Raw genomic sequence first — 18,569 nt, 5'->3', positions numbered from 1 at the left:
CTGGATTGAAAATACTGCAACAAAAAGATAATAAATAAAGCAACAATGTCCACAAGCATACCGGTCAAATTGTAATATAGTTTGTTTACAATGAAACACTTGGAAAGTATTCCATGGATCGTACCCAAGGGATTGCATATTGGAGAAAATTATTATTAAATTAATTACAAAAAATAAGTACTAATCTAATCGAGTTCTGAATTAGTAGTACAAATCCAAATTAAAGGATTTATTAAACTAATTAAGTTAATTAACCTAAACTAAGCTAATGAAATTTCCTATTCCTAGTGTGGACAATACAAGCTCTCGGCCTATAATCAATTAAATCCCTAAATATCAACTAAGTTATTAATTACCCTCAACTGAGTTGATTACCACCTTTAGCTACGGATATCCTCTCAGTCCAATCTTCACTAAGGATTACCACTTAAGTCACCCTCTCGTCTCTTCCTAAGCATACGGATAACTCTCGGTCTCATCACTGGGCATAAGTTACACTTGACAAGCTACCCCCTTTCAGTCTCACCTGTCTTGATATTCTATTAAGGGCATCACTCCTTAATATAATAAGTACTCTCAAATGAACTCTTAATTTTAGGTAAATAATTACTTAATTAATAAATCAGATTCATAAGCGAAACATACCAGATAAAAAATACGCATAACTTATTCTAATATTCATATAAACATCAATACGCATAACTTATTCTAATATTCATATAAACATCAATTGATCAAGCCAACGAAAATATAAATAAAAGAATAAGAAAAATGGGAGAAAGCTCTTGAATAAATATAGGCACAACTCAAGAGCAATATTCGCTCGTGATTGTCTTCACATCAAAACAGGAAAAATCTCGACTACACGAACATAAAATAAAACTACAAAGAAAACTAAATAAACTATTTAATTCTAAAACGTCTAAATTTTAACAACTGTCTAACGAAGTTATAAGAGTGTTTATATAAGCACAAATTAGGGCAACCATCAATGTCAATTATTACTAAAACACCCCTGATACTAACAAATTTGTATTCAGTAAACTGAATCTTTAAAATTTGTTCACGCGACCACTGATGTCAGCAATTTGCTCACGCGACTACTGATGTCAGCAATTTGTCACGATGACGTCAAGACTTCACGACGCCAAAATCCCACGTCACGATGTCAGCCCTATTTTCAGCTCTTGGTTATTCAAAGTTCAGTGTCGAGACGTCGTATGTTGATGCCGTGACATGACCTTCGTGCCTTGCATACTTAAGCTCAAATCAATGTCCTACACACTCAAATAACCCATTAGTTATACCCGTGGCCACAGTTAGCCTTACGGGCCGTTAAAAAACTGAATAGTGGGTAAAAACACTTATTTCTCGAAATTAAACTTAAACTACTAAAAATGGAAAACGAAATAAAAACATATAAAAGAGCTAGAAAACATGCTCATTAAGTGCCAAAATGACTCTAATTTGCCACAACGAATTGTGGTAGATTAATGATACAGACTAGGTAGGAAATGTAGATGACTAGAAAAACATATATGATGGATGTTTCTACCTTGGCTCGAATCTTGTATCTTGGTATAACAAGAAGCAATCACCCATTTCATTATCAACAGCTAAGGCAAAGTAAATTGTTGTTGGTAGTTGTTTTTCACAACTACTTGAGATGAAACAAATGATTGGTAAATTTTGGAATTTGAATTATTGAATATAATTCAAATATTATAATAGAAAAATATTAAATATAATTAAATCATTTTAACATATTCAACATGCAATATAGTTTTACTTTATGTAATTAATGAAAAGTAATATTATTCAAAATAATAACTAATTAAAATAATTAAATTTAATATTAATTAAGTAATAATTAAGATACTTAGAATTCTATTCAAGTAATATATCATTAAATTTAGAACAACTTTTGTCTATGTAAAAAAATAAACTAATATTTGTGAATTATAATTATAATTATCACAAATCTTTTAACTAATAATTGTAACTTAAATTTTAATTATTTTTAAATGTATAAATCACAACTTTTCTTTCATTTCAACTTTTTAAATTGATAATTCAAAATAAAATAAAATAATTATTTTTAAATATGAATTTAGTAATATGATCGAAAATAATAAATATTCTTGTGAGTTCAATTTTTTTCCAAACTCATACATATATATATATTTTGACAATAGTTATCAATTTACTAATATCTAACTTTAAAAAATATATATTTTTGACTATTAAATGCACTACAATTATTTATCATGGTGTTATCATTTCTCTCGAGTTGACTTGTGACACAAACACAATCAACAATATTATCAATATAAATAATGTGAATGAAATAATTTGTGTAATGACATTAAAATATATCAAAATATCAAAATAAAGCTTCGATAAAAGTGGTAAAGTAAAAATTTTATAAATACTGATAGCATGACTTCAAATATCAACATATGTAAAACTTATATTGGTTTTAATATAAATGTACAAATACAAAAGAATAATTGTAAGAATATAACTTATTTCAAATATGTTAGATAATTTAGTAATTTCTTAACTGAGTTGGTATCTGGTTGATAACTAACAGCACTAACTCAATTAGATATTTAAAAAATAATAATATAAATATTGTATATAAACTATTAATTAACATTAAATAAAATAAGATATATTATCTGATTTTTGTCGGAAAATATCTTATTTACCAATAATGTGAGATAAGACTGGTCCAGAAAAAGGATAAGAATATTGGCGTTGAAGGTCTCAGTCCCACCCATGCCCATGCGGGCCATATTGTGTACCGATATCGGACCCCGTGATGTAATATCACTATTGAGACGTTTCACATGCATCCACTGTTCAAGTTGTTTTAGTTCATACAAATTATATGCATATTCAATGTATGAATATGTATTCCTTTTGGCAGCTACAACATTCAACTTAAACTACTAACGAACAAAAATGACCCTGTGATAGATTCAATGTCTTACTAAATTAGTATATATTCTAAATCCATCTTCGGAATTGTCAAGTAGAATTCACATGATTTCAGATCTCCTACAAAAATGGGAAATCCATTTTGATTGAAAACTGTTAGAAAAACTACTGCAACAGAAAGTGAAAGTCAGGATAATGATTTTTTGTTCAACCCCCCTTGATGGGGTTGCGAAAAGGACTGTTATAATACTAAAGTTATACAAAATTTTAAATCATACTATGACGATGGAAGAGATGTGAAGACTCACTAAAGTAAGAGTGATTTATATTGTAAATTATGTGGGGAGTCATAAAAATATAAATTTGAGAAGGTTAAGGTTAAGTTTTGATAAAGTATAGATTATGTATGGTGTATGTCTCTCTTACTCCAAAGTTGAGGAGAGGTATTTATATAGGGAGGTCGGTTGAGCATGAGTCCTAACCATTAAATTTCTTATCTCATAAGTGCAATAGTAGAGTGATGGATGTCAGTCGAGGGTATTGAGTTAACTTGAAAGGGCTAGACGAGACATTCGTTAAGTTAATGTGATGGATTTAAGAGTGTCACTAGAAACTCTTTCTCTTGTAACTCTTAAAGATCATGTGGATCCGCTTAGTATGACAGAATGTTTAGGCAAGGTTATTGTTAATGGTGAGTAAAATTTGATTCAATTCGAAAAAAGCTGTAAAAAATATAATTTTTGAATTAAATAGTTCGAGCTATTTGAGTTAGTCGAGTTATTTGAATCAATTCGAATAAAAATCATTTTTTTGTTTAACTCGAATATGAATTACACAATTCGAATTATCCAAAAATCTGAATAAGAAAAGACAAAACTATGATTGTTTTGATAAATGTTTACCTTTTCTAAAGTTAAAAGTCAAAACCTTTAAGGTAAAAGGCAAAACTACGCCATTTTGATAAATATTTACCCATTAAGTTAAAAGGTAAAACCATTATATTGTTTATATAGTTAAATAATATTGTACTTTGTTTACTAGTTAAATAATTGGTCCATATAAACACAGCATTGAGTATAAATAATAGGATTCGTCAACTCGATTCGACTTGAGCCAAAAATTTTTGACTCGATTCAATTCGACTCGAAAAAATTTCAAATTAAGTTTGGTTGTTAAAATAAGATTTGTTAACTCAACTAACTCGAAATTTTTTTAACTCGATTCGACTTGATTCGATCGAATACTCACCCCTAGCTACTACCCTCTTGGAGAGGCCACATCTTCTTGTAGTTGTTGAATGATCCAGTGAGGTGGTCTAGGCAATGGGTATAACAACTACCCCTTAGTTGAAAGACAGGTTACAAAGTGACCTGGCCTGAGCTAATTCATTGGCAAACCTTACTTGAACCTTGGCGAGGCTTGTAGAGGGTTTTGAAGTGTCATCGTTATTGTCTGATCATTGCACCTTTGTATTGATTACTCTTAGATGCATGTTTGTATTTAACTGGAAGAATTTTTTTAAACACATTTTTCTTTATTGTATTGAGCTAATATTTAAAGAAAAATAATTTTGAAATCAAGTTAAGATTCGACCTGACCTAACTCATGAATAAATTTATATCTAACTCTATTTTACAATATTTTTAATTTCTCCTCACCTGAAAATGCTAAATGGAACATTCGTCAAGATGTTATAGATTAAGGGACTCATATATTCTCATATTCCTATAATTGTTGAATAATCGGAGGGGATTTAAAAGAGAGGGTATAACAAAGACTAATATGGATGTGGCTTGCTGACTCAAGTGGGGAAATATGGCCAAAAGGATGTGGGAACCCGGCGGGTGAAGCGTCTTCGGCTCTACTTAGACCCCACACTCATGCTTTGAAGGTGAAATGTTGATAACAATTTTGCCTTCTTTTCTTGGGCCAGTGTTGAAGTGTCTCCCACTTGATTTGCCATTTGACAAGGAAAACTGGGCCAATTGGAATTCTTTGTTTATGGCATTTATTAAGTTGATGACTGCTGCAGATATTTTTTTCCTGAGATATTTTATAAAATTAACTCTAAAAATTAATTAATTATTTAAATAATCTATTTTTTGATAACATATGAAAATAATTATAGTAAAAGTTGGTGGAGGTGTTTGGCACCACCAACATGCCACGTTAACAATCGGGATAAAAAAATCTATTTTTTGATGGAACTATTTAAAATGGCGCTACCTATATAAATATTAAAGAAATACTATGATTTTTAAAAACATAGGAAGACTTTAAGTAAATTTACTTTTTTTCTAGTGGAGCCAAATAATTTGGCGCCATTCCAACCCCCTATTCTACTTTTCCTTATTTTTTTATTTGTTTTTCATTTGTTTTCCTTTTTCTGATTTTTTTATTTGTTTGTCCTTTTCTTTTTAATTTGCTTTTCTTTATTTAATTATTTAATTATTTATTTGTTCTTCTTTTGTTTTTATTTTTTATACTATTTTAAATGTATGTTTTAAATTTTAAATTTTAAATATATATTTTAATATTATAAAACATTTAAAATATATTATTTTTAAAGATATGACATTTCAAATATATTATTTGTTTTATAATATTTTAAATGTATATTTTAAAAATTTAAAATTATTTTTAAAATTTTAAATATAATTTTTAAAATTATTTTAAAGATATTCAAACTTTTTTAAATTATATTTAAAATAAAATTTAATTTGGTGAAAAAAATAAAAATAAAAAAGAATAGGCAAGAAAAAAGCAGAAAAAGTAAAAAATGAAAAACAAATTAAAAAAAGAATAGGCAGCAGAATAGGGTGTTAGAATTTGGTGGCGTCAAATTATTTTGCTCCACCAAAAAAAAGTAAATTTGTTTAAAGCACCTCATTTTTTCAAAAATCGTAATATTTTCCTAGTATTTATATAGGTGGCACCATTCTACATGGTTCTACAAAAAAATTAATTTTTTATCCCAATTGCTGACGTGACATATCAGTGGCGCCAAACACTTTAGCTCCACCAACTTTTACTGTAAAATTTAAGTTATTTTTGTATTTTATAAAAAAAATCATGTAAGTAGTTAGTTAATATTTTGGGTTAGTTTTATTGAAAAAAAGAGAGCTTATTTTTATAATCAACAAAACAAATATATATATTCAACAGTAGTAACTTAGGATGGGAATATTCCATATGAATGGTTTAATATCGGGATTCGTTTTATCTGTTTCACTATTTGATTTTTATGTTGGTTTTAAAAATTTTGAACATAATAAATTTGGATAATAGAATTTTGATTTAAGGGTGTAAAAATATTTAAATTATTTCAAAAAAATTAAGTATTTTTTTAACATTCAATTGTGTACTTCAACTTTCAAAATACATTAAAATACCCTCAAACTTAAAAAAAAAAAAGAAACAATTAAGCCCATGTTTTATTTTTTTGCACTCAATTGGGTACTTGAACTGTCAAATACCTCAAAAAGACCCTTTGACCGTTAACTTTAACAGTTTATTGTTAAATTTAATTACCCCTAATCTTTTTTAGTTAAAGCCACTTAGTGTAACAACCACGGCGTGACATGTGGCAAAAAATTATAAAAATAAAAATAAATAAAATTTATAAAAATATTTAGAATTTATTAAAATTAGAATTGTTTTATAAATACCATAAAATTATAAAATGCATAAAAGTTTTTAACTGTTAACTTTAACGTTAAAGTTAACAACCCTATTTTTTTAATTAAAGTTACCATATATCGCAACACGACGTGACATACTTTTTTAGTACAATAATTTTATATTTTTTACTAAATTTATATTTCTTTACATTTTTATAATTTTCTTACGACTTTATACAATTTTATAATTTTTTCTATATTTCTATATATTTTATAATTTTTATAACATTTTAAAATTATTTATAAATTCTTTTACGATTTTATAATTTTTCTAATTTTTCTAATTTTTAATTAAAATTTAATAATTTTATAACTTTCATTGATTTTTATTTTTTACCATTTTTTGTCACATGTCATGTTGTGATTGTGACACATGGTGACTTTAACTGAAAAAAATTAGGGGTAGTTAAAGTACCCAATTGAGCGAAAAAATAGGGACTTAATTGTCTCTTTTTCTAAAAAAAAGGTTTGAGGGTCTTTTTGATACATTTTGAAAGTTTAAGTACCTAATTGAGTGTAAAATAAAAAGGAGGGGCTTACTTACTCTTTTTTAAAAAAATTGAACTTTTTTTTTATGAATTTTGAAAGTTTAAGTAATGTAATTATTATTATTATTGAAAAAGTATACAGCCTCGAATGTAGAAAATTTGATGGGTAATTTATTTGATTCATTCAATAAACTATTCTATATTTTTTTTAAAGAAAATGAATATTTAAAAAATCAAGAGCAGCCGACAGAATTTTGTCAGATTTGTTTTAAGATGTCTACCTAAAAGACAAAGGGCCATATCGTATCAATTTTCTTTTTTTCAACTGTAACCGATTTGTGTTACCTCGTGAACACAACTTGTCCCTAATTTTTCCAATAAGGGTTGGCCCTTAAGGCCTAGTTAGGACCAATTACATCACGAATGCTAGAATTACGCACATGCACATGCACATGCGGTAACATTTTCCCTATAAATCGCAGGCCTTTGCCTCCACCATTTTCATCATTCCAGTTGCTCTCATTTTTCTTTGCAAACAAAAAACAAAAAATAGAAAAAATAAAGAGCAAGAGATATGGCAAGCGCATTCTCTTATAATTCTTTTGGATTCCTTCTCATTCTTGTCGCCTTTAGTTCATTGATAAATATAAGTTCAGCTGGTAGGCAAATTGCCCCTAAAACTAGCATTGAGTTTATCAGAACATCTTGTAGTTCAACGACTTACCCTAAACTTTGTTACGAATCTCTCTTAACACAGGCTAGCATGATCCAAACAAGCCCCCAACTCATCGCCCATGCCGCCCTAAACGTGACCCTTTCAACCGCCAAGTCAACCTCGGCCTTGATGGTGAAGCTTGCCAAAAGCCAAGGATTGAAGCCTACAGAGGTGGGCGCCATGCAAGATTGCGTGGAGGAATTGGAGGACACGATAGATGAGCTGAGAAAGTCAATCAGCGAGATGGGTCAGCTTAAAGGCTCCAATTTTGGACTAATGATTAACGATATACAGACATGGGTTAGCGCTGCTTTGACGGATGAGAACACCTGCGCCGACGGGTTTGGAGGGAAAAACATGAACGGCAGTGTAAAGACTGCTGTGAGATCCAAGATTGTCACAATCGCTCATTTGACAAGTAATGCCTTGGCTTTGGTCAACAGCTATGCTTCATTTCATGGTTAGCTATTTAATCAACTCTACAGGGGAAATTTAGTCATTATTTACACTAGCAAATGTATTTATGGATTTTTAGAAATTACTTCCGTTTTCCTGGTAAATGTAAAATATATATGTGGTCCAAAGAAGGGAATGGAGATGTGTTTGTGTGTGATCTTGGTGTCTTAATGAAAATGAATGGAGTGATCTATATTATCTGCACACGTTGTATCTGTACAATACATTGCTTTTTGTGAACATAGTAAAAGTAAAGTTGATGAAGCCTCTGTTGCAGCATAGAAGCAGAGGTTTTAGTTTGTTGCAAGTACATCTGGTCTTGATGTTGTATAGACATAGTAGTATTATTTTGATCTCATATTTTTGTAACTCATTTAAAACTACTTAATAACTTTACTAAATGCAAATTTTGTTTCAAACGTCAAGATTAATTTGGTATTCAAAAATATCTTGTACTTGAAATTATGAGAATTTTCGATATTAATATATTCGAGCATTCAACTTCCACTACAAATTCTGGGCCCTTAGTCCCTACCCAATGATGATTGCCTACCCCGTACTTAGTTGCATACTTTCTTGGTTTAATTATTAGAATAAATATCTGTCCTTAGTTTATTAGTTGTTTTTTTCTTCGGTAAAAATATGCTCACACTTGACTCGATTGTTGGATCCAAATATAAGTACAACATTTGTTGTCCAAGTAACTCAAAGTGACTTCCACTTCAATTGCAATTTTGAACATCAATTATTCGTTACTCATTTCAATACTAAGTGATTAAAAACAATTTCAATTCATTTAAAATGAATCAAAAACATTTTAAAATGAATTCTAGGTGTTCGGAGGTGATCGGGACCAAGTTCGAGTCTCAAGTGTTAAAATGAGCCCATTTAAAATGAATTAGAAACACACCTGTAAGGCTATAATGAGCCCATTTAGGCATAACACTCTCAACTGATTGAAAACATAGTAGAATGAGTCTCATGATATAGGCTCATAATTTTCCTTTGCACATTTAGTGGGATTGAATGCTTATCCCACCACGTCACGCTAATGGATAAAGAGACCTCTCTTATAAATAACCTGATGAACAAGGAAGAAAGGATCGATGGCCAACACCCTAAAATTACATCTTGATCTTGATCGACATATCCTCTTGTCCCTATTCTGACTCTTGACATCTTTAAGTGAACCGACCTCCATTTCTCCTCCTTATTCTCCTCCCTTATTCTACACTGTATCAACACAAATATTCACCATTCAATCCAAGACCAATAAGAGGTGGTAAGTGGTGTTGGACTCTAATATCGTTTGTATTCTATTAATCCAATCATTACGGGATTAAGTAATCAGACATTGGGTACTTGTATCCTTCAAAAAATAACCCCAATAATTAACTTAAAAAGAGAGAGAAAAACTAACCCTGTAATCATTTTCCGGTGGGGAATTTTGGCATCCAAAATAGGAGTATCCTCTCCTTACGTTATGTTTTCAATAAAAATCATAAATGAAAAAAATAATGTATATAATATATTGTTGGTATATCAGTCTGTACAATAACCATAAATTTTGAAGAATTCATTTCATATAAATAGTTTTTTTAAATTTATTTAATGTGTTATGAACAAATAAAAACAAAAAACAAAAATAGGCCTTCCTTAATTTTTATTTAATTAGGGAACTCGATATAAGTAAATCCGAGCATGTTAGAACCATAAAATTTGATATAACAAATAAATTCGGATCTATCATGTAAGATCATCAAGAGTAAAAAAGTAGATGCAAAAGTATACTTGAATCCACTAACATATTGAAATCTTCAAAATCTTATATTTTTTATCTTCTAAATTTATACATGTTAGGGATCGTCCCGATTAAGCAACAAACAAGTAAAAATAGCGGAAGAAATTGAGAAGATGAACACACAAATTTAACGTGGAAAAACCCCTCCAAAGAGGATAAAAAACCACGGTGAAAGATAATTTTACTATAATGGCAAAAGAATGAAGAGTACAAAAGATGGAGATAAAACTAAACCCCGAAAACCCGAAAAACAAAGAACCCTCAAAACGTAAACACAAAATTCTCTGAATGTGTTATGAGTTCTAATCTAATGGGTGTCTTTACTAAGGTTGTAAAAGAGCCTATTTATAGGCTAAATTCATATGTCAAATAATAATAAAATAATCTAAACTAATCAATGTTTGACTGAAACAAATAAACAGATTTTAACTAAAAGATTTTTTTGTCAAATTTGACTGAAAATAGGAGTCACACTTAACAAATCTCCACATTGATTCATATTTCCACAACGCCATCTTTGCCAAAGCCCGCCAGGAGCCTATCTTGAACTATGCAGGGAATTAACTGAGTCGAATCTGTGCTTAGAAACTGGAAGACTTCTAGCCTTCGACTTGTACACTGCCAAATCAAAACTAACCTGGGTCTGATTTTCACGAACACAGTGCCCAAACTTTTCAAAACCTGTATCCAAAAGAGAACCTCTCTTCAACAAAACGGTCATATATTTTTCCCTCCTATGACCACGTTGCCTCCGCTCCAAACAAGTTGACTTCGACTCTGTAACGGATGAGGGACATCCGATTTCACCGGTCACTGTAGAACCTTCCAGAATATAAAGACTGCCAGTTCTTTTACCTTTAAACAAAACGAGAGCTCCACGAGATACTTTAATACCGCTCGACTCGATGTTGACTTTGCATCCTTTCAAGTCTAAAATACTCAAGGAGATGAGATTCTTTCTTAAATCAGGTACATACCTGACATCTAAGAGTGTCCTAATTGTCCCATCGTGTGTCCTAATTTTAACAGTTCCAATACCAACTACCTTACTAGATGAATCATTTCCCATGCGCACAACTCCACCTTTAACCGAACTGTATGTAGAGAACCATTTTCTATTGGGACACATGTGGAAAGAACATCCCGAATCTAGGATCCACTTGGACGTGAGCTTGGATTTATCGCTCGTTGACACTAACAAGAAATCATCACCGCTTTCATCAGCCAAATTAGCACCAGCTACATCTTTCTCGTTACTCACAGCAGCTCTTTTATTTCGCAGTTTATAACAATCTACTTTGACGTGACCTAACTTTTTACAATAGTGACACCTTTTGTCTCGTTTCCTTGATGCTACTAAAACGGAAGCTTGCCTATCTGCCTTACTATCCAAATGAAGCTCATTATCGAGTTTGTCTCTACTCAACAAATGACCCTTCACATCTTCGAACGAGATTGTCTCTGCCATAAATCAGGGTCTCCCTGAAAGACTTGTATGAAGGGGGTAAAGAGCACAATAATAGCATAACTTGATCTTCATCATCAATATGAACCTCAACGTTCTTTAAATCATTTAAAAGAGTAATGAATTGACTGATGTGATCTCTAAGAAGCTCACCTTTGTTCATGCGAAACGTAAATAGACGTTGTTTCAACACTAAACGGTTAGCAAAGACTTAGTCGCATAAAGAGTTTCTAACCTTTTCCACAATGCGGATGAGGTCTTCTCCATCAATACCTCCTGCAATACCGTATTCGCGAGGCACAACTGGCTTGCAGACAAGGCCTTTTCATCAAGTTCTTCCCATTCTATTTTATTTAGATTCTCAGGCTTTTTCCCGGTAACAACCTTTTTCAAACCGGATTGAACTAGAATTGCCATCATTCGAACTTGCCACAAATTAAAATTTGTCTCACCATCGAACTTCTCAATTTCAAACCTTGTTGTTGCCATATCTGAATGGGCTGATCTATGAAAATTAAACTAGCTCTGATACCACTTGTTAGGAATCATCCCGATTAAGCAACAAACAAGTAAAAATAGCGGAAAAAATTGAGAAGATGAACACACAAATTTAACGTGGAAAAACCCCTCCAAAGAGGATAAAAAACACGGGCAAAGATAATTTTACTATAATGGCAAAAGAATGAAGAGTACAAAAGATGGAGATAAAACTAAACCCCGAAAACCCGAAAAATAAAGAACCCTCAAAACGTAAACACAAAATTCTCTGAATGTGTTATGAGTTCTAATCTAATGGGTGTCTTTACTAAGGTTGTAAAAGAGCCTATTTATAGGCTAAATTCATATGTCAAATAATAATAAAATAATCTAAACTAATCAGTGTTTGACTGAAACAAAGAAACATAGTTTAACTAAAAGATTTTTTTTGTCAAATTTGACTGAAAATAGGAGTCACACTTAACAATACAAGTATTTTAGAAGAGGTGATTCTCTTTCCTTTCTAAATATGAGATGTTAGAAAAGTTACGTATGTGTAATTTGGGGACCATAATTCTAATATATAGCTTTTCCACGTTAACCTTAATTTCTAATTAGACCATTATATATTAGAAATTAGTTACTCAAGTAGCTACACATATTCAACTTATTCTTTGTTTAATAAGTAATGCCCAATAACCCTTTAGATCACTTTCGATTTGGGCTAACATTCTATAATAGTAAATAATAACATGTAATTTTTTATTATGTGACGTCTATATAATTCAACAATCTTCTACTTGGACCACATGTCATTATATAACCTCGTGAGCTGAAAACTTTACTATCATATCCAAAAGGTATTTAGAAATCTCCTCCATTAATTATATTAATATAGAACTAAGACAACTTTCATTACATATATCATAACCAAATCCATCATTAATCACGATATTAACACAACCAAATGACATATATCAAGTATGGATGTGTAACATAAAAATTACATGCAATGTGATCTAAACATGTTTATTTTCAACCATTCCTCATTAAGCCTTAGTGTGATCAAACATTACCAAAATCAAAGTGTGAACAAACCAAATAAACTTTATTTTTGCAAAAAAAAAAAGCCTTAAAGTATCCGTAAATTGAAATAAAAAAATGTTTCTATGATAGAAAACCATTTAAAATTACAAACTCCCACTAACACTAAATATCTTAAAATGACATTACCCTAAAATGAGCAGTGTCCTCATAAAAAACCTTGGGTGATAGTATCTTAGTGAGAAAATCTGCCATTACAGATTTTGACTCAATATGCTTCATAGACACTTGATGACTTTAATTTTTTTTCTTTAACAATTATGGATTTAAAGTTTATGCACATTAAATTTGATGTGCTCCTATCATTATTTGAATAAATGGCTACCATAATTTGCAGCCTAATGACAAAAAAATTGCATCAATATTCCTGCAAAATCAAATTATGTATACTTGACAATCTCTAACTTCTCAGGCCTCTGACATGTGAACATGTAATGTTTTGTTTCCTAAAGATAACATATGAAACATTTGACTACTTTTCAACTATCTATACTTGATTTACTCAAATATCTACACAACATCCCAACAATGTACATAATATATGAAAGCAATATACATGAGCATATATTAGACTCTCCACTACTGAAGTATAGAGAAATTTGCATTTCATTAGTCTCAAAATCATTCTTGGGGAATTAATCAAGACTAAACTTATTATTGAAATCCAATATGTTATCGGCATATAAAACCAAAGATAAAATCTCACTCCTATTGAACTTGTGGTATATAATCAATAACCAAAGCCATATTAAAACTGAATGAGGTAATTACTTGGTGAAATTTATAATAACATTAAAAAGAGGTTTGTTTAAGCCTATAAATGGATTTCCTTAATTTGTAAACTATTAATTTTGTATCACATGACACAGTTTTCTGGTTGCACCATATAAATCGTCTCATCAATTTCATCATTGAAAAACACAATCTTGACATCCATTTGATGCAACTCAAGGTTAAAATATAACCATTGCAAATTTCACTAAGAAACACATTCGCTTTATAACCATCGAGACTTCTTGATGGAGAAAGTTGGCTTTCTCTCTTCATTTATAACCACCGTAAATTTCACTATAAAAATACATTCCATAATTTGAATCAACCACCATTTGTAAAACCCAAATTATCTTAAAAGATCTTGAAGGAATTCCAATTCAAAATAGACATAAGCTTTTCTTAGGTCTAATTTGAGAGCCATTATCTCTTTTATTCCCCATTAACGTTTCTTCATGCATGAAATGCCTCAAATGCTATACAAATATTATCTTCGATTTGAAAATGTAAAGCCCCAATTTTTCTTAGGTTTGATTGTTAAATTATGTCAAATAAATTGATTTAGTATGGTGGTTAACTGCTTTGGATGTTTTCCTTGAGTCTTGAGTTTGATTCCCTTGTTCTGAAACTTTCTCATTAATTTTGGAATTATGTCATAATTGAATCTTAGGGTTTATTTTTTTTATTTTTTGAGTTATTAAAAAGAATAAGCCTACTGGTTCAATGGTAAGGCTTTAGCTTACTTGGGGGGTCTTGAGTTTGAGCCTTGTTGTGCACAAAAGTGGGAATTCTTTTGGTTTCTTTTCCATGTGTTCAAAGATGAGCTATATTCGAATTCTGACTAATTTGGTGGGTTGGGATATTACCAAATTATTTTATTTTATTTTATTTTGAATTAACAAAATATCCCTAATTTTACTCACCCAACTTTATTGTCCATCACCCTACTCCCTTTTGACATTTCTTTTCTTCTTTTTAATTTTGTTTTCTTCTTCCTTTCTTTTCTCTTTGCTTTTTTGCTTTGCTGCCATCTTGTTCTTTATTTGAGATCGTTGCGTGGAGTTCGTTTGTTAGATCGTAATCTAATTAAAGTGTAAGTAACATCATATTATTTTATGATATCGAGTTTTAACCTATTCTTTGAGCATGGTAGGATTTGTAATGGTGTTTAATTCTAGTTCTTCGTTGTGTTAAACATTTTTGTGGTATTTGATTAGGTGAAGGGTGCGAGATTCGGGATCTTCCGGTGGATTAGTTGCTTTTTTATATGCTTATTTTGTGAAGTAAGTGCTCAAATATCAATTTTGGGGACTGAGTTTTAGTAAATGAAATTATTAAGTTAGATTTCGTTTTAATTTTTGGTTGTTAGTAGGCGTCATTTAATATCGTATGTAGGATTCGAAAGTTTTAGCTTGTGTAGCTAATTAGAAATAACATCGAGTGTGTGATTCTAACCCGAAACATCGATTAGAACTCAGAAAAATTTGAAATATGCAGGCTATTTTTGAAACTACAGTGTGTCACACCACCGTGTGGAGCCCATGGGTGTTTGCGATTACATGGGCAAAATAGGAAAGGCGAGTGGGCTACACAGTCTGGCCTGCTAGGTCGTATGGGCCACACGGACATGTGAGCCCAATTTGTTCAGTTTATTAGGCCCAATTCGGGTTAGATATGAGACTCTAAAATTAGATTCAAAATTAACTTGTAAGCATGTGAAACCATAAAATTGGTAAATTTAAGTGTTTGTATATTAGAAAGCATGATCTAGTTTAATAAACTCCATGTATGCTATATGATATGATTTGTGAATATGACAATAACGTATGCATGTCATATTTCTTATTTTTTATGGACATGTATTAGTATGTTTATGTATGTGTATTGGGGTGGGGTATGATATGTGATAGAGGAAGTGTATTCTGGTAGTAACTGCAATTTTGGCGATTATACCATAATATCAGCCTGGCAGCACAATTGTAACTTTTTGAGTGACATACCACCATGTGCTGGTGTGATTTCATGGATGGACTCTTGTAGTCCTATTTGATGTGATTGGTTGGGCAGAGTTGATGTGTAACGGATAGAGATTGGATTTGTTATGTTCTGATATATGCTTCTGAATATGTGGATTTTCTATTCTGTCTGTTCTGAGGTTTGCACATGAGCATGATAATAATAAATTTTGTATGTGGGCCAAGACACACACTGGGCTTCTAACTCACTTTGTTTGTTTTGATGTTTTTCAGGTGATTCTCAGACTTAGGATTTGGTGGCGATTTCGGAGCTCTATTAAGATATTTTAACTTTAAGTATGTTTGGGCTTATTTCAGACTATACAGGCTTTTGAACTTTTTAATTTGTTTACGGGACAATTATTTTTGTTTTAGTTTTTATTGTGCGAACGTATAATTTTAATTGATATTTTTAACAAGACGTCAGAATCGTTGAAACTCTATTTTTTTCAAAAATAAGAATTGTAAAGCATTTTTCCACTGCAAAGTTTTGAATTTAAACATGTTGCTTTACAAATCGAATGGTGGAAACGGTTGAGTTTGCTTTTAAATAATTAATAAAATAATGTTTTCATCAAAGTGCATTCACACGAATTTTTGGTAACAACAACACTACAAGAAAGATGGTTACATTTTATGGTATATATGTTTTCCGTTAAATAAATTTAATTTATTTTCTCTCGATTTAAACTTAAGTTTGCATGAAAATAAATTATCAAAGTTTTATATATCGTGTAACCTTCATAAATTGATCGTAACATCTAAGCCAGGTTTGAGGTGCTATAATTGGTGGTATCAAAGCCAGGTTGCAAAACTCGGGCTGTGAATTTTGGGTTCAAAATGTTTTAAAAAAATTCAAAATTTTGATTGAAATCAATATTGTGAATTTTTGTAAAGTGGAACTGATACTTCGAAGCCGATTCAAGTAAGAAACTTCAAACTTCAGATGCATTTTAGATACTTTTACATTAGTTACTTTAGTAAAATTGTTTACCTTTAGAGACTGTAGTAATTAAACATTCTGTAAACTCTAATAAATAACTTCAATAAAACTCTAAACTTAGGATTTTTACAACTTGAGCTAATTCATAAAACTTTGAAATTATAGATAAGATATGTGTGCATAAGGAATCGAGGATGTTGAGGGTATTAAAAAGGGTCGCTGAGACCCACTTTGGATCTGGGAGCCGAGGTCAGTAACTAAATGAATTCGGTTGAATAGGGTAGAGTTATTTAAGGGTGTCGTTCGGATCAACCTTACTATGACTGAGTACTTGTTGGAGGCTACAGAAAGAATAATGAACAATCTGGATTGCACCCCCGAGCAGAAACTGAAGAGAACAGTATCTTTCCTTCACAACGAGGCATGTCAGTAGTGGATGATCGTTGAGTAGGGCACCTAGCTTGAGTGCGTGACTTGAGCATGCTTTCGGAACTTCTTCCAGAATAAGTATGTAGGGGCAAGTTACATTGAGGCCCGTAGATACGAGTTAATTGGGCTAACTCAGGGTGAGAGATTTGTGGTCGAGTATGAAGCCCAATTTCTGAGGTTAAGTGGGTATGCTCAGAGTTTGGTTGAGACAGACTATGACAAGAGTGTCCAGTTTAAGGAGGGGCTGATGTATGACATCAAGGTATTAGTAGCTCTGCAGCAAAAGTGAGTCTTTGAAACTTTTGTGGAGAAGGCGAAAATCATTGAGGAGATTAAGCGTGTGGAGCGTGAGAAAAGGGATAAGGAAATGAGCCAGAATAAGAATAAAAGTGAGTAAGGTCCTTCTACTTCTATTAAGTGGCTTATGAAATGGGCCAGGGTTGATAGACCTTAATAGGTTGAGTCGATTGTTAGGGTTGAGCAGGTTTCGATTTGTGAGTACTATAATAGACGCCATTCGAGCGAGCATTGGATGAGGATTGGAGCTTGCTTTAGATGTAGGTCTACTGAGCATCGAGTTGCCTCATTTGGTTGAACCAGGGTGAGCTCTAGTTCAGGATCAGGTTCAGCCTTTGGGGGCAGCTTAGCAGCCCGCTAGAGGTCGTGGTTAGCTTAGGGGTGATAATGGAGGTGGTTATGATTTGAGGGCACTGGGCAAAGGTGGGGTTAAGACTGAGCCAAGACAACCTACTTTGGTTTACACGATGAGGCGCCGTAAGGATAGAGATGCGACCGATGTGATAGCCAGTACGTTTACTATGCATTCACATCCTTGTTTTGCTTTGATTTATTGTGGCTCCACACATTCTTATATTACTAGTAGTGTATCTGGTAATCTGGGGATTTTGGCTGAGGATACTAGTTGTGAGATTTCTGTGATTAGTTAGTTGAGGCAGTCAGTTTAAGTTAGTAAGGTATTTAGGAGGTGCCCACTTAAGATTTAGGGGTTTCTGTTTCTGGCTAATTTGATGGAATTGTTGTTTAGAGTGTTCGATTTGAAATTGGGTATGGATTGATTGGTGGAGCATCAGGTTGGTTTGGATTGTGATTATAAGAGAGTGGCTCTAAAGGTTGGTGATAAAAATGAGGTTGTGATGGTCGGCAAGCGCTAAGATTACCTCTCTAATGTGATCTCCGCTACGGTAGTGAAAAAGTTGGTCTGAAAATGGTGTGATGCATATTTGGCTTATATGTATGACACGAGTGCTGTGGAATCAGCTAT

At 31.7% G+C, this 18,569-nt stretch overlaps 1 protein-coding gene across 1 annotated transcript; it reads left to right on the top strand.

The window, feature by feature from the left end:
- The first annotated feature begins 7,610 nt into the window (after positions 1 to 7,610).
- Positions 7,611 to 8,592, top strand: LOC105788613 (21 kDa protein). Its single transcript, XM_012615579.2, has one exon. It carries the CDS (start codon positions 7,686 to 7,688, stop codon positions 8,289 to 8,291), a length of 606 nt encoding a protein of 201 aa, XP_012471033.1. The 5' UTR covers positions 7,611 to 7,685; the 3' UTR covers positions 8,292 to 8,592.
- The last annotated feature ends 9,977 nt before the right edge of the window (positions 8,593 to 18,569 follow it).

The sequence above is a fragment of the Gossypium raimondii genome, chromosome 2, assembly GCF_025698545.1.
Source record: "Gossypium raimondii isolate GPD5lz chromosome 2, ASM2569854v1, whole genome shotgun sequence".
NCBI classification, from domain to species: Eukaryota; Viridiplantae; Streptophyta; class Magnoliopsida; order Malvales; family Malvaceae; genus Gossypium; species Gossypium raimondii.
The sequence above is the reverse complement of the archived record's forward strand: the minus strand, read 5'-3'. Positions and strand labels throughout refer to the sequence as shown.